General features: G+C 35.5%; 1 protein-coding gene across 1 annotated transcript in view; it reads right to left on the bottom strand.

Moving 5' to 3' along the window:
• LOC145686499 (uncharacterized) overlaps positions 1–5925 on the bottom strand; it is a 29648-nt gene extending 23723 nt beyond the window's left edge. Inside the window, exon 1 of the mRNA XM_081759881.1 lies at positions 5810–5925. Within this exon, the coding sequence (XP_081616007.1) occupies positions 5810–5911 (102 nt within the window). The 5' untranslated portion in view covers positions 5912–5925. The remainder of the gene's footprint in view (positions 1–5809) is intronic.
• Positions 5926–18454: the final 12529 nt, after the last annotated feature.

Raw genomic sequence — 18454 nt, forward strand, 5'->3', positions numbered from 1 at the left:
AGGTGATTGGTGTCACTTGTGTCAGAAGTTTGTACGTGAGATTTCCACACTTCTAAACATCCCTAGGTTCACTGTGTCTGATGTGATAGTGAAGTGGAAACGTGAGGGGACACGTACAGCACAAAAACGTACATGCCGACTTCGTCTATTGACTGACAGAGACCGCCGACAGTTGAAGAGGGTCGTAAAGTGTAATAGGCAGATATCTATCCAGACAATCACATAGGAATTCCAAACTGCATCAGGATCCACTCCAAGTACTATGACAGGTGTGAGGTGAGAAAACTTGGATTTCATGGTCCAGTGCCTGCTCATAAGCCACATATCACGCAGGTAAATGCCAAAAGACGCATCGCTTGGTGTAAGGAGCGTAAAAATTGGACGAGTGAACAGTGGAAAAACGTTGTGTGGAGTGACGAATCACGGTACACAATGTGGCGATCCGATAGCAGGGTGTGGGTATGGCGAATGCCCGGTGAACGTCATCTGTGTAATGTCAATAGTAAAATTCGGAGGTGGTGGTGTTATGGTGTGGTCGTGTTTTTCTTGGAGGGGGCTTGCACCCCTTGTTGTTTTGCGTGACACTCTCACGGCGCAAGCCTACATTGATGTTTTAAGCACCTTCTTGCTTCCCATTGTTGAAGAGCAATTCGGGGATGGCGATTGCATCTTTCAACACGATCGAGCACCTGTCCATACTGCACGGCCTGTGGCGGAGTGGTTACACAACCATAATATCCCTGTAATTGACTGGCCTGCACAGAGTCCTGACTTGAATCCTATAGAACACCTTTGGGATGTTTTGGAACGCCGACTTCGGGCCAGGCCTCACCGACCTACATAGATACCTCTCCTCAGTTCAGCACTCAGTGAAGAATGGTCTGCCATTCCGCAGGAAACTTTCCAGCACCTGCTTGAAAGTATGCCTGCGAGAGTGGAAGCTGTCATCAAGGCTAAGAGTGGGCCAACACCATATTGAATTCCAGCAGTACCGATGTGCGCTGCTTGTAAGGCGCCACGTGCGGCGCCACGAACTTGTAAGTCATTTTCAGCCAAGTGTCCGGATACTTTTGATCACATAGTGTATATATAGATGGATAAATGTGCCTCTCTTAGGAAACAAATCATACAAGGTAGACAAAAGTAATTATATATATGAAACCGGTTGTTAAAAAATTAGAATAACACAATTGTCTAATGCCCTGCTTATCCTAATAATAAACAGCAAATCATGTTCATGTTCAGTATCATCATTATCCATTTTCAAATAATTCAATTGAAACAATTCAGTTTGTTACATTTAAATCGTCATAATATACATTGCTGTAGAAATTACAGTATCAAGTCTAAACATGTTTACAGCCTTTTTGTCCTACTTTAAAATAATTAAATTCAAGCAATGAAGTTTTTAAGATGCAAGTAAATCTTCACAGTAATTTAAAGTTTGCCAATTACATGCACTCCAGCGACATCTATTGGTATGAGGGTGGCAGGTACCATAAGAAGTGACACCTATTAGGTTGAATGTATACTATTGGTAAGTAACGTTAATCATAGATTAACATGTTTTTATATCATAAATAGGATTTAGCATTCAAGTATACATATTACTAAGACAAAGAAAATGCAGACATTTGTGTGGAAATAATTAATATGTTTCAACTAGAAGTAATCACATCACAAAGACGCATAATTTACAGAAAAGAAATTATAGCTGTGATGTTATCATACAATTAAAATATTCCTTTTATTTCATTAAATGTTATGTCCATAGATTAATTGTCTTGAGAAAGTTGTGCCGCAGTGAAAAATAATAAATTATATAGAGCAACATTCTGGTAAAAGGTATCTAACACAGATGACAGTAACTTACTTTATGATGTTTTATGACTGTTTTACGATGTAAAATTATAAATTTCAGTATGAGAGTGTCTATTTTGAATATCATGGGTAACAGTATTCTTCCTAGCCTTTTAATAGCCGCCAATGACTAAGTCTACAATGTTATTAACCTTTAACGGGAAAAGTATTGTCTAAAGATGGGATACATAAAAATTGATATATCTCATTGAGCTGAACAAAATTATATATATCAATGTAAATACTTATGCGTAGTTTTCGAAAAATGTTTTCTTGAAAATTTAAAAATTGATTTCATGCAAGAACCACGTATGATACTGATAAATTATGATATATTAACTGATACTGAAACTATGGATTTGATACTAATATTGGCTATTTTAGACATGTTGTTTCCATCTCATGATGACGATAAGGACTGAAATTGGACTTGAACGGGTTCAAGAGTGTCACTATTGATTTCAGAGACGGCGATTTTAGACTTGCTATTTTCAACCTCCCTCCCATCCTCATGATGATGGGTGCTAAAGTTGGATTTGACGGCGCCGGGACTGTCACTATTCATCTATGGATTTGACACTAATTTTAGTTCTTCCCGGTATTTATCCTCTCCTTTTATGCGTGCATTACCTCCAATTCGTTCAAGTGATAGCACCAAATCAAAGCAATTAGTACTTTTTCTTTTTAAAATGGAAAATCCCTTTCGAAGTACCTTGTGGGTAAAGCCTTAAATTTATCGCTGGAGATTGTGTTGATGATCGAGATTAAATTCCAAGCGGGAGTGTATGTGAAGGTTGTTATACATCAATAAAACTGGAGGTTCATATTCATTTTGTGTTCAAGTTTAAAAGAGTATTAAATTCCAAGCAAAAAATAAACAAATAAACTAGTTTCAACGAAAGAGCTGAAATAGACAAGAAAACGGATCTTTCTTCCTCTGAAAATATTTTGAATTCTCAATCAGATACGTTAAAGTCAAATTTCAAATTATATTACATATTTTTGTGTTTCCGAATAATCGATAGTTAGCATATGTTTTTTTAAAGTATTGTTTCTCAGCCTTTCAAATCAGGAACTACCCTAGGAGAATATATTAAAACTTTATGGGATTCAGGATTTAAAGAAAATTACTGTGTTATTCCAGAAACTAAAGTTATCTAGCATTCACAGACCTGGCTATGTCCGCATTGCTGGTCAGCAATCAACTCAAATTAACTTAAGGCTGCAGACTACTAAATATTTTTGAAAAACTAATAATTTTTCTTTTGCCCGTTTTTCGTAAGTGGAAAGAGGTAATAAAATATAACTTACCGCAATAATAGATAATATTATTCTACACCCGAAAATACGAATCGGAAGAATTTTCAATGTTGCCATCCATAGAAATTACAGTGTGACCAGAATTTGAATTACTCAAAAATCTAGGTAAAGGCACCGACTAGAAAAATGAACTCAATGGTAATTGGTGACTTATCATGCTGTCTATGTTTCTTGTTTACTACTTTTTAAATAATGTTTCTATTTATTTTGTAATAACTTATTTATTTTGTAATAATTTATGTATGGTTTATAAAATAAATAGAAATTTTATTTAAAAAGTAGTAAACAAGAAACATAGACAGCATAATAAGTCATCAATTACCATTGAGTTCATTTTTCTAGTCACTGCCTTTACCTAGATTTTTGAGTAATTCAAATTCAGGTCACACTGTAATATCTATGGATGGCAACACTGAAAATTCTTCCGATTCGTATTTTCGGGTGTAGAATAATATTATCTATTATTGTGGTAAGTTACATTTTATTACCTCTTTCCACTTACGAAAAACAGGCAAAAGAAAAATTATTAGTTTTTCAAAAATATTTAGTAGTCTGCCCCCTCAAGTCGTAAATGTAAAATGAGTTTCTACTAGGTTATACTGAATCCAAGATAATTTCCCGAAATAAAAGTGATATGAACCGTACATGAACTAATGAACTATTCAAACTTCTTGAAATTTTAGTCTTTCTCTCTTTCCATTTGCTTTGAGGTTCAAGAGCACAAACACTAATTATTATTATTATTATTATTATTATTATTATTATTATTATTATTATTATTATTATTATTATTATTATTATTATTATTATTTATTTATTAATGATTTGCCAACAACAGTTTTAAATCATTCTAATATTTTACTTTACGCTGATGACATTAAGCTTTTTAGAGTTGTAAACAATATTGAGGACAACGTTAGGCTACGAAAAGACTTAAGTAAAATCATTAGATATATATGGCGCAAAGACAACTGTATGAATGTCAATTGTTTAAAAACTACATGTATGATCTACAGGCACAAATCACAATACTTTGTGAGTCAATACGAAATACAAGATACTATAATAAGAAAGTTGACACAATGAAGGATGTAGGTGTAACATTTGACAGGTCATTACGCTTTAGTGATCATATATACAGACACAATACATGTAACGAAGCAAGAAAACTAATTGGTTACCTGTTTAATCAATGGCCTGCCATTTGTCAGTCAGTTACTTACGTACTCTTAGACACAAATTACTGGTAAGATCAAAACTAGAATATGCATCGATGATTTGGAACAGCGTAACAAATACTCTTGTGAATAAACTTGCAAAAGTCCAAAAATGTTTTCCTAGAATAGTTTGCTTTAAGTTAGGACTAGATTATTACTCTAGCACGTATGAATACTGGGAAACATATCTTAAATTGGAACCACTGACTGATAAGAGCGAAAATTAATTGACAATGTATTTGTAGAAAAAATACTTGACAATCGAAGTAATTCAGACTATATTTTTTAAAAAATGTGGACTTTAAAGTTCTATGTGGTATAAGGGGGTAAAAATTGCAACCATATAATAGGAAACTATTATTATTATTATTATTATTATTATTATTATTATTATTATTATTAGTAGTAGTAGTAGTAGTAGTAGTAGTAGTAGTAGTAGTAGTAGTAGTAGTAGTAGTAGTAATAATAATAATAATAATAATAATAATAATAATAATAATAATAATAATCCACTGTAGCAATTTTATTTCACATTTTGTTTGGGGGAATGGCGCTGGCGTCTCTGGCATGTAAAATTTGCTGAGGGGGGACATCAAAGAAAGTGTTTTAAATGGTACTACTTAGCGCAACCTGTTTATTAACTTCGATTTCATTTGTTAACTTTCTGCTTACCTCCACGGGCCCCCTAAGGTATATCAAGAACTCGATTACAATCGCTTCACAGCGTGAATATTATATTCCAAATAAATATAATAATTATTATTTATATGATATTCTGTCGTTAGTAAATAAATTGAATTAGAATAAAATATTGAATATTTTGTACTTTGTCCCCCCGCCATAGACGCCCGTGGGGAAGGGCAAGTTTCTCCACCGACGTAAGAGTTTCACTTTTTTTTTTTTTTACTAGTATACAATTGATTAAAACATATGTGTTTCTCATACTTAGGAGAGGTCTTGCCCTTCAGAAATAACTCCCCTGGTGTCAAAGGGACCACCAGGCATTTGATCATTGATCTAATCCTTCAATTCTGCCATCTTGCTCCATAGTGGCAAGAGAACGAAAGCACAAGAGAAAGTATTTTATTTAGTAAGTTCTCAAGAAAGAAAACTTCGAAGGGAACTTACATTAATTGAAAGTTGTCGATTCTTTTCGAAGGTAGAAGGTATAACGGGGGTCTTCATTCGGTCTGCAATTCAAAGCAACTATTCTCCCGGACTTCACCATCTTGTCTCAAAGATTTGATCATTCCCTATTTGTTAATTTTCCTATCAATCTTCCGAAAATTAAGGACATTTCTCTCAATCCACGAACAAAGTTTAAGTTAGATAACCCAGTAGCTATATAGATAGCCCTCGAATACATACAAAATATTAATTATGAAAATAAATGTTATTTTACTGTAGCTTACCTTTGCTTGTTCAATAATCCTAAAAAAAAAAAAAAACACAACAAACAAAAACCAGTATAAAATTTTACACTGAAGAAATTCAGACAATGCAACTGATTTCATTAAGCGACGTTGAGATTTTAGTGTCAAATAGCTGTGTGCTTTGTTGATATGTCCTTTTATACTGGTTTCATAATGGAAACTTATACTTGTTTCCTTCATGTTTTACCCGTATTTTTAGGGCTTTTTCTGAATACGTAGTTCGACTTACAAGTTTTGAGATAAAAGAACAGCATGCTATTGTTCAGGCCTACTTTCAAGTTTTTTTTTTTTTTTTTTTTTTTTTTTTAAAGCATATGCAGTGGAAGAATCTTCTCTAACGAATTAGAAGATGATGAAGACGAAAGTTTCGTTTTCACATTTAAATTCACTGAATAACGGTTAAATGTTCACTCACTTGGGAGTCAACGACAGTTTCTCCACCATTTGTCGGCCAGAAAACATGTAAATGAAAGTGTAACATGCAGTTCTGTTATTTCATTTTACATGCTTTCTCTCTGTCTCCACCATAAAGTTTAACGATACCACAACTACAGATGTGAAGTACTGTATGCAGTAAATTAAAGCACTTATCAGCTCATTTGAGCTCAAAAAAAGGAAGCTGTCATTGTTTCAGTTACGGGAAGTGAGAACTCCAGGATTGTGCAAACATTTCTTTGACTCATGCTTAACTTATATGATACAAGTACTCGTTATCGTTGGTCAATCTACACTATAAAAATGAACTAAGGGGGAGGGAGAGATTGAAAAACTCAATCAATCCAGGGGCGTCATTTAGGGTAATCAAGCAGGTAATTGCTCCCTCTGATTTTAATAGTCCGGAAACAAAAGCCACGAAGTGCGGTGGTACCTTCACTCTTGGGGTTAAATCATAATCACAGGGGATTAAGTTCTTGTGTTTATGATTTAATCTAAAAAATAAAAGAGACTTCGTGGAACTCACTTCCGGACTACTTATGATATTCCGCATACTATAGACCACTCCGTTAGGACTATCAACGGAACAGGCTCTGCTATAAGAATATTAGGACTCTCGCATGGCTGACTAAGAGTTGAAGACTTGTGTTAGTCTATACCTTAGTATGTGTTATGTATTAGTGGTAACGACTTTTAAATTTCCAAACCACGTATATTACATGCACATACATTTTACACAGACTTATATTTTGATGTTAAATTTTGATGCCTATTAATCAAACAGCTGCCTAGAGACCTGCACGGGCCAAATTTTTCGGCCCGAGCCCAATCCGGCCCGAACGTACCTAGGCCCGGCCCAGCCCGGGCCCGAAAAGTTTTAGAGATTTTCGGCCCAAGCCCGGCCCGGCCCGATAAGTTTTTTAAAATTCTTGGCCCAAGCCCGGCCCGGGCCCGATAAGTTTTAAAAGTTTTGGGCCCGATCCCGGCCCGATAAATTTTTTAAAAAATTAGCTCAAGCCCCAATTTTTCTCAAAATTTAGTACTAAATTTGACCCCTAACCCTCAGAAACATTTTCTAAACTCTGGTTCACAACCTGACGCTTGCCTCCCGAATGGTACCATTGCCTTCTAGAACTTTGCCTGTCATAGAGAGAACAAAAACTCCATTCCCTGTAACAAAAATCTAACTTAATTGATTTTTAGCATAAAGTGAAGATGGCAATATTGTTTAGTGACAGGCAAAACATTCCCACCCCTTCTTGTTATATTTTGAGCTCAGTGAAGGTCAAGGTCAGAGCTCAATTTACCACATAATGCCTGCAATCCTCTATAGTGAAAGTGGAGCCGCTAAGCAACACAAACTGTAAATAGCTATTGCATCGTTTGTAACATTTTTCACGGACTCACTTCTTCAATGTTTGGCTTTATTCCAATTATCGTTTAACGAAAGTCAATAATTATTAAAGAATTGCAATTGATCGGCCCCAGCACGGCCCGACCTGAAGAGAAATCAGTGTCGGCCAGCCCAAGCCCGGCCCGGCCCAAAGAAATAACAGTGTCGGCCCGCCCAAGCCCGGCCCAGCCCAAAGAAATAGCAGAGTCGGCCCGCCCAAGCCCGGCCCGTGCAGGTCTCTACAGCTGCCTGCAATCACTGCGGCTGAAGCGAATTCATCTAAACTTCGTCTTCACCAAGGACAAACTATGGGTATTAGGGTGTTTCTCTCTAAATTTAAAAGCTGGGAACTCACTACTTCACAAGAAAACTATCCAAGTGAAACTTAAGAAGGATGATAAATTACCAATAGGGAATCTTTTATTCAAAGGCACGCATCACGGCACCAATTTTTAAAATTGAATTAATCCATTCTGTTAATCCATTCTGTAGAGCTATATTAATGAAACGTTCATTTATAAAATAAGAACAAATTCGTAATAACTGCGTACGAAAACGCCATTCGCACAATCAGTAAATTATCTTTCTGGATTACGCCGAGAGGAATGGATTGTGCCATATTGTATTTACGTTAGTTTGTCAGAACCATGCGTGGTCGTATGATTATCCTACTGGATCTTTATAGAGGAATCCAAGGTTCGAATCTCATTCACTCCAATTGCTTCTACACGCTTGGTTTTATGTCTCGAAATAAAATTATTATTGGAAAACATTATAAAACATCTTAAGTACACATAAATATAAGAAACGGATTGTGGCCTGTAAAAGCAAAGATTGCGGTATCAAAGGCATGTGCGCATACGCAGGCGCGCTCTCTGCGCCGAGTGTTATTTCAACATCTAGAAAATCGGACAGGAAAATACATATTTGTCTATGTTCATATTTATTGACTGAAGTTTACATTCACTATTATTACCATAATATTCACGTCCAAATATAATAAAATATTACTGCTAAACGTAGGCTAAAACTTATTTCTAAACGAAATTTTTACATCGATCGTTTTAAACACTAGTTAAATGAATGTAATTCATGAAGCATATTTTAATGGTTCCATTTCATTTATGGAATTTAAATACATAAAGTATTATCACATTTTCCAGATATAATTGCAATAAAATAAGACAACAGTACATAGTACTTAACTTCTTATGGGAGTATTAAAAACAGAACATTTTTAACAACGCTTCCTCCACCTTCATTAAAATAATCAAATTCAATTTTATGCATCACAATCACGCTCATAGGTCTATTTGCTTTTGCGAAGTGCCTCTTTCTTCCTACTCCTCCGTCACTTGCCCACAAGTATATACAGGGTGTTTGAAAACAACACCGACAACGTTTGGGAGGTGATTCCTGACACTAAAGTAAAACAAAAAGTATAGACCAACTTGGGTGCACAAATGCTTCCTTTCGGGTCAAGGCTTCATTTAAGAACTAATATGTTTGCTATCCAAAAGTACATATTTTAGGATCCTAAGGTACTTAAGCAACAACTTTTATAAAGGGAGTTTGGCTTCGGCGATATAATTTGAAGTACTCACCAACTACATCTTTAAAAATTGGTGCGGAAGTACAACAGGATTCTGAAACTTGGATATTAAAATAGGGCACACACTAGTTCCTAAGTGAAATCTTGTCTACTATAGTAGGTCCCATAGTTTTGGAACTATGTACCATTAAAGTTCATGTTTTCGGCAGCCTATAACTCCGAAAGGAATTATTTGTGCACTCAGGTTGATTTATACTTTTTTATTTTTGTCTTATCTTGGTGTTTGGAATCACTACCCAAACGTTGTCGGTGTTATTTTGAAACACCCTGTATATTTTTAAAAAGTTGAGTCAAGTCCTGCTAAGTGAATATTCGTAACTGAGAAAGTAGACTGCTGGTGATTGTCAAGCGGCTGCAACTATTTATCAACAATAGACCCCTACAAGAAGATAGGAGTGATACTTATAGATATGCTTTTTACATGTTAGGAAATAGAAGCTTTCAATGTTACTGAATACGGTTGCGACATTCGTACAAAGTCTCACTTTCCTTTATATGAATTATTGCGAGATGTATCAATATTGCCTTGCATTGAAGAGAAAAGTGTTACTTTTATTCAAACTCTTCAAAAAAGTTTTGACGTTAAAAAAATAGGCGGTTGCACATCAATACAGTACATTGTAGCCACACCTGTCATATAGTACAATCTTGCTCACTGTACTTTCAGTTATATTTGGATTTGTCTCAAACCAAATATCATTATCTGGATTCACAATCCCTAAATTCTGTTGCATTATAGCTTTTTTTTTTTTTTTTATCATTAGCAGCATTAGCTACGGAAAGCATATCATTTTAAAAGGTTTGGGTACAAAACCTCGCGGCCAGAACCTCGCGGCGACAACCTCGCGGACCAAAACCTCGCCTGGCCAAAACCTCGCCTCCCAGAACCTCGCGGCCCAAAATCTCGCCAGGCCGAAACCTCGCCTGGCCAAAACCTCGCCGCCCAAAACCTCGCGGGACAAAATCTCGTCGGGCCAAAATCCCGCCTAGCCAAAACCTCGCCGCCCAAAACGTCGCGGGCCAAAATCTCGCGGGGCCAAAACCTCGCCTGGCCAAAACCTCGCCACCCAAAACCTCGCGGGCCAAAATCTCGCCGGGCCAAAACCTCGCGCCCCAAAATATCGCCATACCCAAAATCTCGCCTGACCAAAATGTAAATGTTCCAACAGATGATAAGGATGACGGTATAAAAGACGCTGTTTCAGAAGAAGTATCACGGGTATTTGACCAAGTCCCGCGATACCATATGAAAATTCTATTTCTGTATTAGAGGATTTCAATGTGAAGGTAAAGCGACAGGATGTTTTTAAACTGGTTATAGGGAAAGAAAGTCTACCAACGAGGTTAGTTTCGTGAACTTTGGAACATCCAAAAACTTAAAATTTTAACAAAAATCTAATAATATTTATGAAAATATGAAACAATATATGAGTTTTTACGACGTCCCTTGATTATGTCCTATAGGTTAAAGGAGACGTAGATGACCAGGATGAAGGAAATGATCGAATAAAGAAAGTGGGAGGAAACGGGAATAACCCGAGAAAGCCCACGCACATGATGTTTTGTATCTTATTATTATTATTATTATTATTATTATTATTATTATTATTATTATTATTATTATTATTATTATTATTATTATTATTATTATTATTATTATTTGTAATGTGGAATTGCATATTAGGGAACACATTGGGTAAATTTTAAAGAAAAGTTTTATTCGCGGCGAGGTTTTGGCACGGCGAGATTTTGGGCGGCGAGGTTTTGGCCCGGCGAGATTTTGACCCGCGAGGTTTTGGGCGGCGAGGTTTTGGCCACGCGAGGTTTTGGCCCGGCGAGGTTTTGTCCCGCGAGGTTTTGGGCGGCGAGGTTTTGGCCACGCGAGGTTTTGGCCCGGCGAGATTTTGTCCCGCGAGGTTTTGGGCGGCGAGGTTTTGGTAAGGCGAGGTTTTGGCCCGGCGAGATTTTGTCCCGCGAGGTTTTGGCCGGCGAGATTTTGGGCGGCGATGTTTCGGCCGCGAGATTTTGTCCGTATACCATTTTAAAAATATCTAATAAATCAACCTTTCAGATTTTCTTAATTCACTTTTTACTGTACAGAAAAAGTAATGTTGAATCACGTATAAAACGCATAAGCACGTTCCCGCAAAATCAAAGGAGTAGTGAAACTGCTGTTACAATGCTAATGAAATTAAATCTCATAAACCAATTGATTTTACAAAATGTGTTTATAAAGTTAACTTCCTTTTATTTAACTTATTGCAATTAATATTGATTGATCAGATTGTCCGACATGAAAATAATGTCTTGTTGTGAAATTAGAACTTCGATGGTCTAGAATTGTTTGATTGTGACCAAATCATATGGAAAAGAACATTGATTTTGATGGAAACCTTCAACAGGGTCAAATACTGCCCATCGAATCACACGTTGATTTGAATTCGGAGAAAGATTAAAAACAGCAGCTTTATTGCATCAAGCTTATTCGTAAATTTTCGAAAATGTCATCAATGTGTCACTGAAATTGTAAAGCACAACAAAAATGGAGACAGAAAAATTAATCATACAAATCTGCAACAAGAGAATATAACTTTTATTAGATTTATTTAACAGAATGTATATGTATCAAACTATGTATTAAAATTTTTGGCATGTCGTACTTTTAGGGTTTAATCGTATTGAAACTGTGTAAAGAAAAAGCCCTAAGAATGTTTGGCACGACGATTTTTTCATTAATTTTATTATTTTCCTATCCTCCAACAGCAAGATGCTAATTGTTGAAAGGAGATGCCCTAGGCAGTCAAAGTTTCAATCAAAGTCTGGCTTTGCTGCCCACTACTATTAAGAAAATCTTACTGCTTTAATTATATATTAATTCTGTTTAATAATGTTCCGAAATTAATTTCAAACGGTTCAGCAGTTTTCCTGTGCTAATGACGCAATGTCGAAAATATTAGGGGAACGAGGGGCATAACGGAGGATAGAGGCATAACGGGATATCGGTGTTTTCCGGTCTGTGTTTTACTGCAACGTAGTGGCAAGTACCTACACATCATTCTCAAGAATGAATGGGCATGGTGCTTGTGTAGCGTCCTTATCAGTAGAGAAGAATCAATGTTATGTGTCAGTTCTTTGTTTTCGCGCTGTGGCATGTAACCATTGGGATTTTTCTTCCGTCAAGATAAGGCAGGTCATTTATTGCACACATTTAAGCTATTGATATGTTGAAAGAATATTTCTTCTGTGTTCATTTTGTGTTATTGAGGTTTACGGATTGTAGGTTTTAACAGAGATATTCGTTGATTTAACACTACAACGCATCTGGAGCAAAACGGGGTGGAGTAAAACGGTATTGCAATCACCCTATTTTACCCCATTACCTCATTATGACCCGTAGAGTATTGATTGTGTAATTTATCATGCAACTCGAAACATTTTTTATTAATGCTCGGACTTAATTAACATGGCGAGGGAAAATGAAGTAGTTTTGCTTTGTTTGCCTCCTCATTGCTCCCATCGACTTCAACCCCTTGACGTTGGCTCTATGAGACCACTCAGCGAATTCTATGAAGATTAGGTAAGAAAATGGGTTAGAACCAATTACCCAAAAATCGTTACGCTCCAAGACAACTCTCACCTCTTTGACCCTGCACTTTTGTGAATAGACGAATGTTGAACGCAATAACGCCTTCAAGAAAACTAGAATTGGGCCTTTGGATATGAACGTGTTCAGAGTTCAAGATTTTCTACGTGCAGATGCCTAAACGTCACTGCATCACTAGGAAATGAAAACCCTACACCAACTGTGTCTAGCAAATCTCTTTTTAATCCACACCCACTAAACGTACATTTGAATACATCTGAATCTTCGATTGAAGCAAAATTTTCGGATGCTCTTGCAGAAAACAAACTCCATCATCATGAAATTCTCCTTCTGCTTCGCCTCAAACCATAATAGCTATTCCAAAAATTAAGCAAGAGACAAAATGTACAAACCGTAAAAGAAATAGAAGAGCTATAATAACTGCATATCCGTACAAAAGGGAATTTCAGTTAGTTCAAGCAAATTCTAAACTGTCAAAAGTATAAATTACAGAAGAAAACTTATTATAGCGCAACTTACCTCAAACAAAGGCCTACTAAAGAATGGCCGAAAAGAGAAACTAGTTGAAGAGTCATCAAGTTCGTCTGCCGAAGGAGACGATGAAGCAGCACGTCTTCATTGTGGAAATGTTTGGTCCAAAAATGATGAGGGTTGGATTTCTTGCACGAAATGTCATCAGTGTACAAATGGTTCACATCTATTTCAGACTTAATAGTTGCACTGTATAATTGTTTCTTTTTGATTTTCTCATGTATATTTAAGGTTCGAATGCACAGTTTTGTATAAGGTTATCATGCTCAATTTCAAAATCTGTTTAAGTTGATTTGAAGTCAGGAAATATTACAAATTAAGCCACAATAATTCAATGTATATCTTAATAAACCTTGTAGTACAATTCCCACAAATGTTTTCTTTTTCTTAATAATGCCTAATTCAGAATGTAGCCTATACTTTTTGAAGTGATTGTCAACATTAAAAAAAAAAAAAAAAAAAAAAAGAGTACTCACCTTTTGTTACATTTGCTTATTGTGTTTAAAGAGCCGGGTATTATAGATGAATAGTGTACAGGGCAGTATGAGGTAAGGACATAATGGGGTTGACTGAAATCCAATGTCCCATTATGCCCCAAGTACGGCGATAAGAGAATAAGCTAAGTAAAAATGACCAAAATAATATTTTTGAAAGGATTTGCTGATTCAAATATTACAATAAATGTTCAACGTGTCTACCGCAAAAACATTAGTACAATTGAGCTATTGGTTAACAATTTATAAAAGTAATGTCTTAGCTTCCCCATTATGCCCCACGTTCCCCTATAAAAATTTCCCCTTCCTGGCCAGTTAGAAGCGGAATTTTGAAAACAGCTGGAACACGTCATTTGTTTTCAATGAGGAATTTATCTGTGAAACTTTATCTCTCTAACATGAAGCGCTGATCAGATACTCTATTTTGGCATACATTTTAAATCCCTTTCTCCATCCTAAGATATACATTTTAGTGCAAGTGGGATGATAAAGAAAAGGATCGAGGAACGTTAACTATATGCAAATAATCATTTTACATGCTTCAACCGTTTCCCCGTGGTGATGAGTCAGACAATGTCGATTTGAACGTGGAGAGAGAACTATAAAAATTGTTCCCTTCCCCCCTTACAAGCGGAATTTTCAAAAACGCTGGGACACGTTTCCCCTTATTTCTAATGATAAGTTTATGTACTTAAGGGTCTTCCAAGATACTATATTTTTGGCATAAGTTTTGAACACTCCTCTACTGTTTTTATACACATTGCAATCAAAGTGACTTAAAAATTCCAGTTCAAGATAAGTACTAACTATGTTCAAAATTTCATTTTGAACGGTTCAATCGTTTTCCCGAAATGTGATGATAAACAAGAACATTCATTTTTATTAGATTTCCAAGCTATGCTATGTATGTGTCGGAAGTCTTGTGGAACGGCTTTGTTCGTCCATCTGTCGACAGATATCAGAGCCAAAACGGTAAGAGATATCAATTAGATGATTTTAGTGTTTAATTCAGCGTCCCCAAGAATAGATTCCATCTCTTCCGCTAACTTTCTATTCAAACCGAAAGTGGTTCAAATTAGCCATTTCCGGTTTCAATCAAAAAACAAAAACTGTAACATACAGCTAATAAGAAGCGTTTTTTTCGTAAACTGTTCAGGTTCCAAAGCAACTTAACAGAACTATTTGCAACACTCTTCTAAAACCGGAAGTGATTCAAATTCACTACTGATTATTTCAATTCTTTCAATACTGATGCCCATTGATCAAAACGGGTAAGAGGTATCCAGATGAGGATTTTGCAGTCAATTAATTATCCCAAGTATAGGTCCCATATTCTCCGTGAACTCTCTGCTTAAACCGGAAGTAGTTCGAATTAACAAATCTGTTATCAATACATCGTCATAGAACGAAAATAGTAATAGATAGCCAAAAGCGATATTCTGCAATCGATTAAGGGTCTCAAAAGAGAGCATAATCACAACCCGCAACACTGACAAAACCGGAAATGGTTCGAATTTACTATTACTCCCGGTTTCAATACCGATATGCGTAGAGTAAAGACGGTAATAGATACCGAGATTTTTTTTTTGCAATCGATTCATAGTCTGTAGAATAGGTTCCATCTTCTACTATAATACTCTATTCAAATAGAAAGTGATCCGAATTAGTCATTTTCGGTTTCATCACTTATCACATTGAACAGAAAATTGCAATGGGTAGCCATAAAGGTTGTTTGCAATCGATTCAGAAAAGTATACAATCATAACCCGCTATATCCCTACACCACTAAAATCGGAAGTGGTTCAAATTTATTACTAATTTCGGTTTCAATACTGATTTCCATAGAGCAAAATTTGTAACATATATCGATATGCCGCCTTTTGCAATCGATTCGGCGTCCCAAGACCATCTCATCCATTAACCCTCTATTCAAACCGGAAGTATTTCAAATCGTCCATTTCCGGTTTCAATGTTTCCTGCCATGTAACGAAAACGGTTAGAGATAGCGAGAAACTTTTTTTTTTTTTTTTTTTTTTTGTGTGTGTGTGTGAACGATTCAGCGTCTCAGCACGAGGCATCATAACTATTCGCAACACTTTATCAATACAGGAAGTTGTTCAAATTTACTATTTCTTCCAGTTTCGATACTTATTTGCACAAAGTGAAAATGGGAAGAGACACCGAGATGCCTTTTTTTTTTTTTTTTAACCACTCTGTTCAAGCCATAAGTGTTTCAACTTAACTATTTCCAGCTTCATCATGCATCGCCATTGAATTAAAATGGTATTAAATAGCGACAAGCGATTTACTGCAATTTGTTCAGGGTTTAAAGAAAACTTATAATGACAACCCGCAACACTCTGCTGAAACCGAAAATGGTTGAAATTTGCAACTGCTTCCGATTTCAATATTGATTTTCATAGAGGAAAAACTATGAGATATCGAGATGAGTTTCTTTGTAATTAATTCAGCGTCCTGAAATTAGGTTCCATCTCCTCCATTTACTCTCTATTCAAACTGGAAGAGGTTTAAATCAACCATTTCTAGTTTTAACTTTTATCACATCAAACAAAAATGGTATTAGATATGACAAGTTGTTGAGTGCAATCGATTGAGGGTGGTACGAGAATATACTACTACAACTCTAACACTCTATCAAAAGCGAAAGAGATTGAAATTTATTACTACACTAGGAAGTCGAAAATCCGAACTAATTGGGACTACAGGTAGTTCGGATTTTCGAAAATGACCAAGAAAATGCCATTTAGGCTTAAATATACTGTACGGTATGCTCTTTTATCGATACAGTGGTTATACAGTACATACAGTAATTACAATACCGTACGTAAGGCTACTTACATTTAATGTTTCTGAAGAACCTGCTCGTACACTAAATTACACTGTTCTTGTAACTCACACTTAAAACTTAACTTGTATACGCCTAATGGAAAATAAAAATATGTATGACAAACAATTACATATAAGTGATCTTTTGTAAAAACACTCACTTCACACAACGCCGACGGACAACCCTATTGTTTGTTTATCGCTAGCATTATATTAAGATAAAATGTAAAAAACTTCCAGGGACCGCGTTCGGATTATCAAAGTCCTACTGCACTTCGACGACGGTTTTAATACCGACTTTCGTAACGCAAAAACGATAAAAGATAACAAGATGCGGTGTTTTGCAATCGATTTAGCCTCTCAAGTATAGTTCTGTCTTCTCCGATAATTCTCTATTAGAACCAGAAGTGATTCAAATTAACTTCTTTCGGTTTCAACATTTATCGCCATAGAACAAAAAAGTAAGGGATAGCGAGTAATGCCTTTTTGACATGGATTCAGCATATGAAGAACAGATTCAATCTTTGATCTAATTAATTTATTGCAATCAGTAGTTATAGATGAACTTTAGGTTTGAATATTGAATTCGTATAGTTTGGAAGTCAACCAAAATTTCACACTAAGAAATGAAAGTCACTTATGTTTTTAGAGATCTATAAAGTCCAAAATAATAGACCTATCAATAAGTACATTATAAATTATATATCATAATCTATATTAATTTTTGTTTCAAAATAGAGTTATTTTCTATAAGTTGGCAACCTGTCTAATTACTAAATAAACGTTTAGTACTCTTACAACAGTAGAGTCGCTGAGCTAGCTTTCAAATAAAATAAGAGGTGAAATTTAGTTCATTTATATGCATAGTGTTTATTAATTTATCAATAATTCTTATTATTTTTATTCATATGTCAACGCGTTAGTTCATACACACAAGGAATATAGATTTGAAATATTACTATGCATAAAAAAACCTATTATGTGATAAGGATTAAGTAGCAACTTATCATATTGTATTGAAATTTTTACAGTGAAAGCACAAATGAGAGCAAGCGGCGGAAATCATGGTTATATGATATTAACATTTTGTTCAAAACATGTAAACAAACTTTCATTTCTTTTTTGTTCTTTTGGTATTTAAAAGAATAAATATTATTATTATAAGTCTATTTTAAAAATAACATTCACGTACAGCTACGAACATTTTTGTGCATAGAAATGCTTGAAGAGGAGTATATACGTATATTGAAATAAGGAAGCATATATGTAAAATATAATAGGAGGAAGAAGGAAAAAAGGATAAGCATGATTTTCATTGTTATTAAACATTAATGGAAAATCATGCAATTTTTCAGCTCAGAAACTCAAGAGTTAATTAACATAGCTTCCGCTTTCTGTGTGTGTAGATCAATTTTTTCTTTATGATCATCTCTACGTAACGGAAATTTAAAATACAGCAAATGAAATTTGGTGTACAGTGCGACTGTAGATTACTTTGGCAAATTTGATCGCTACTAATTTTAATAGTAGTTTGCACACTTCTGGCTATAGAACAATCAGTCCTTTCTGTTGTCTTTTTAAGTGCAATACGAGCTGAAGCTGCGCTGTCTACACAGCGCATCACAGGTTAGTATCCAAGGGAATCTAGGGGAACCGCCCCCAATAAATTTTTACTATCCTCCCCTAAAATTTTCACGCTAGGCTTGCA

This window comes from Thermobia domestica, chromosome 5, assembly GCF_964235325.1.
Source record: "Thermobia domestica chromosome 5, izTheDome1.hap1.1, whole genome shotgun sequence".
NCBI classification, from domain to species: domain Eukaryota; kingdom Metazoa; phylum Arthropoda; class Insecta; order Zygentoma; family Lepismatidae; genus Thermobia; species Thermobia domestica.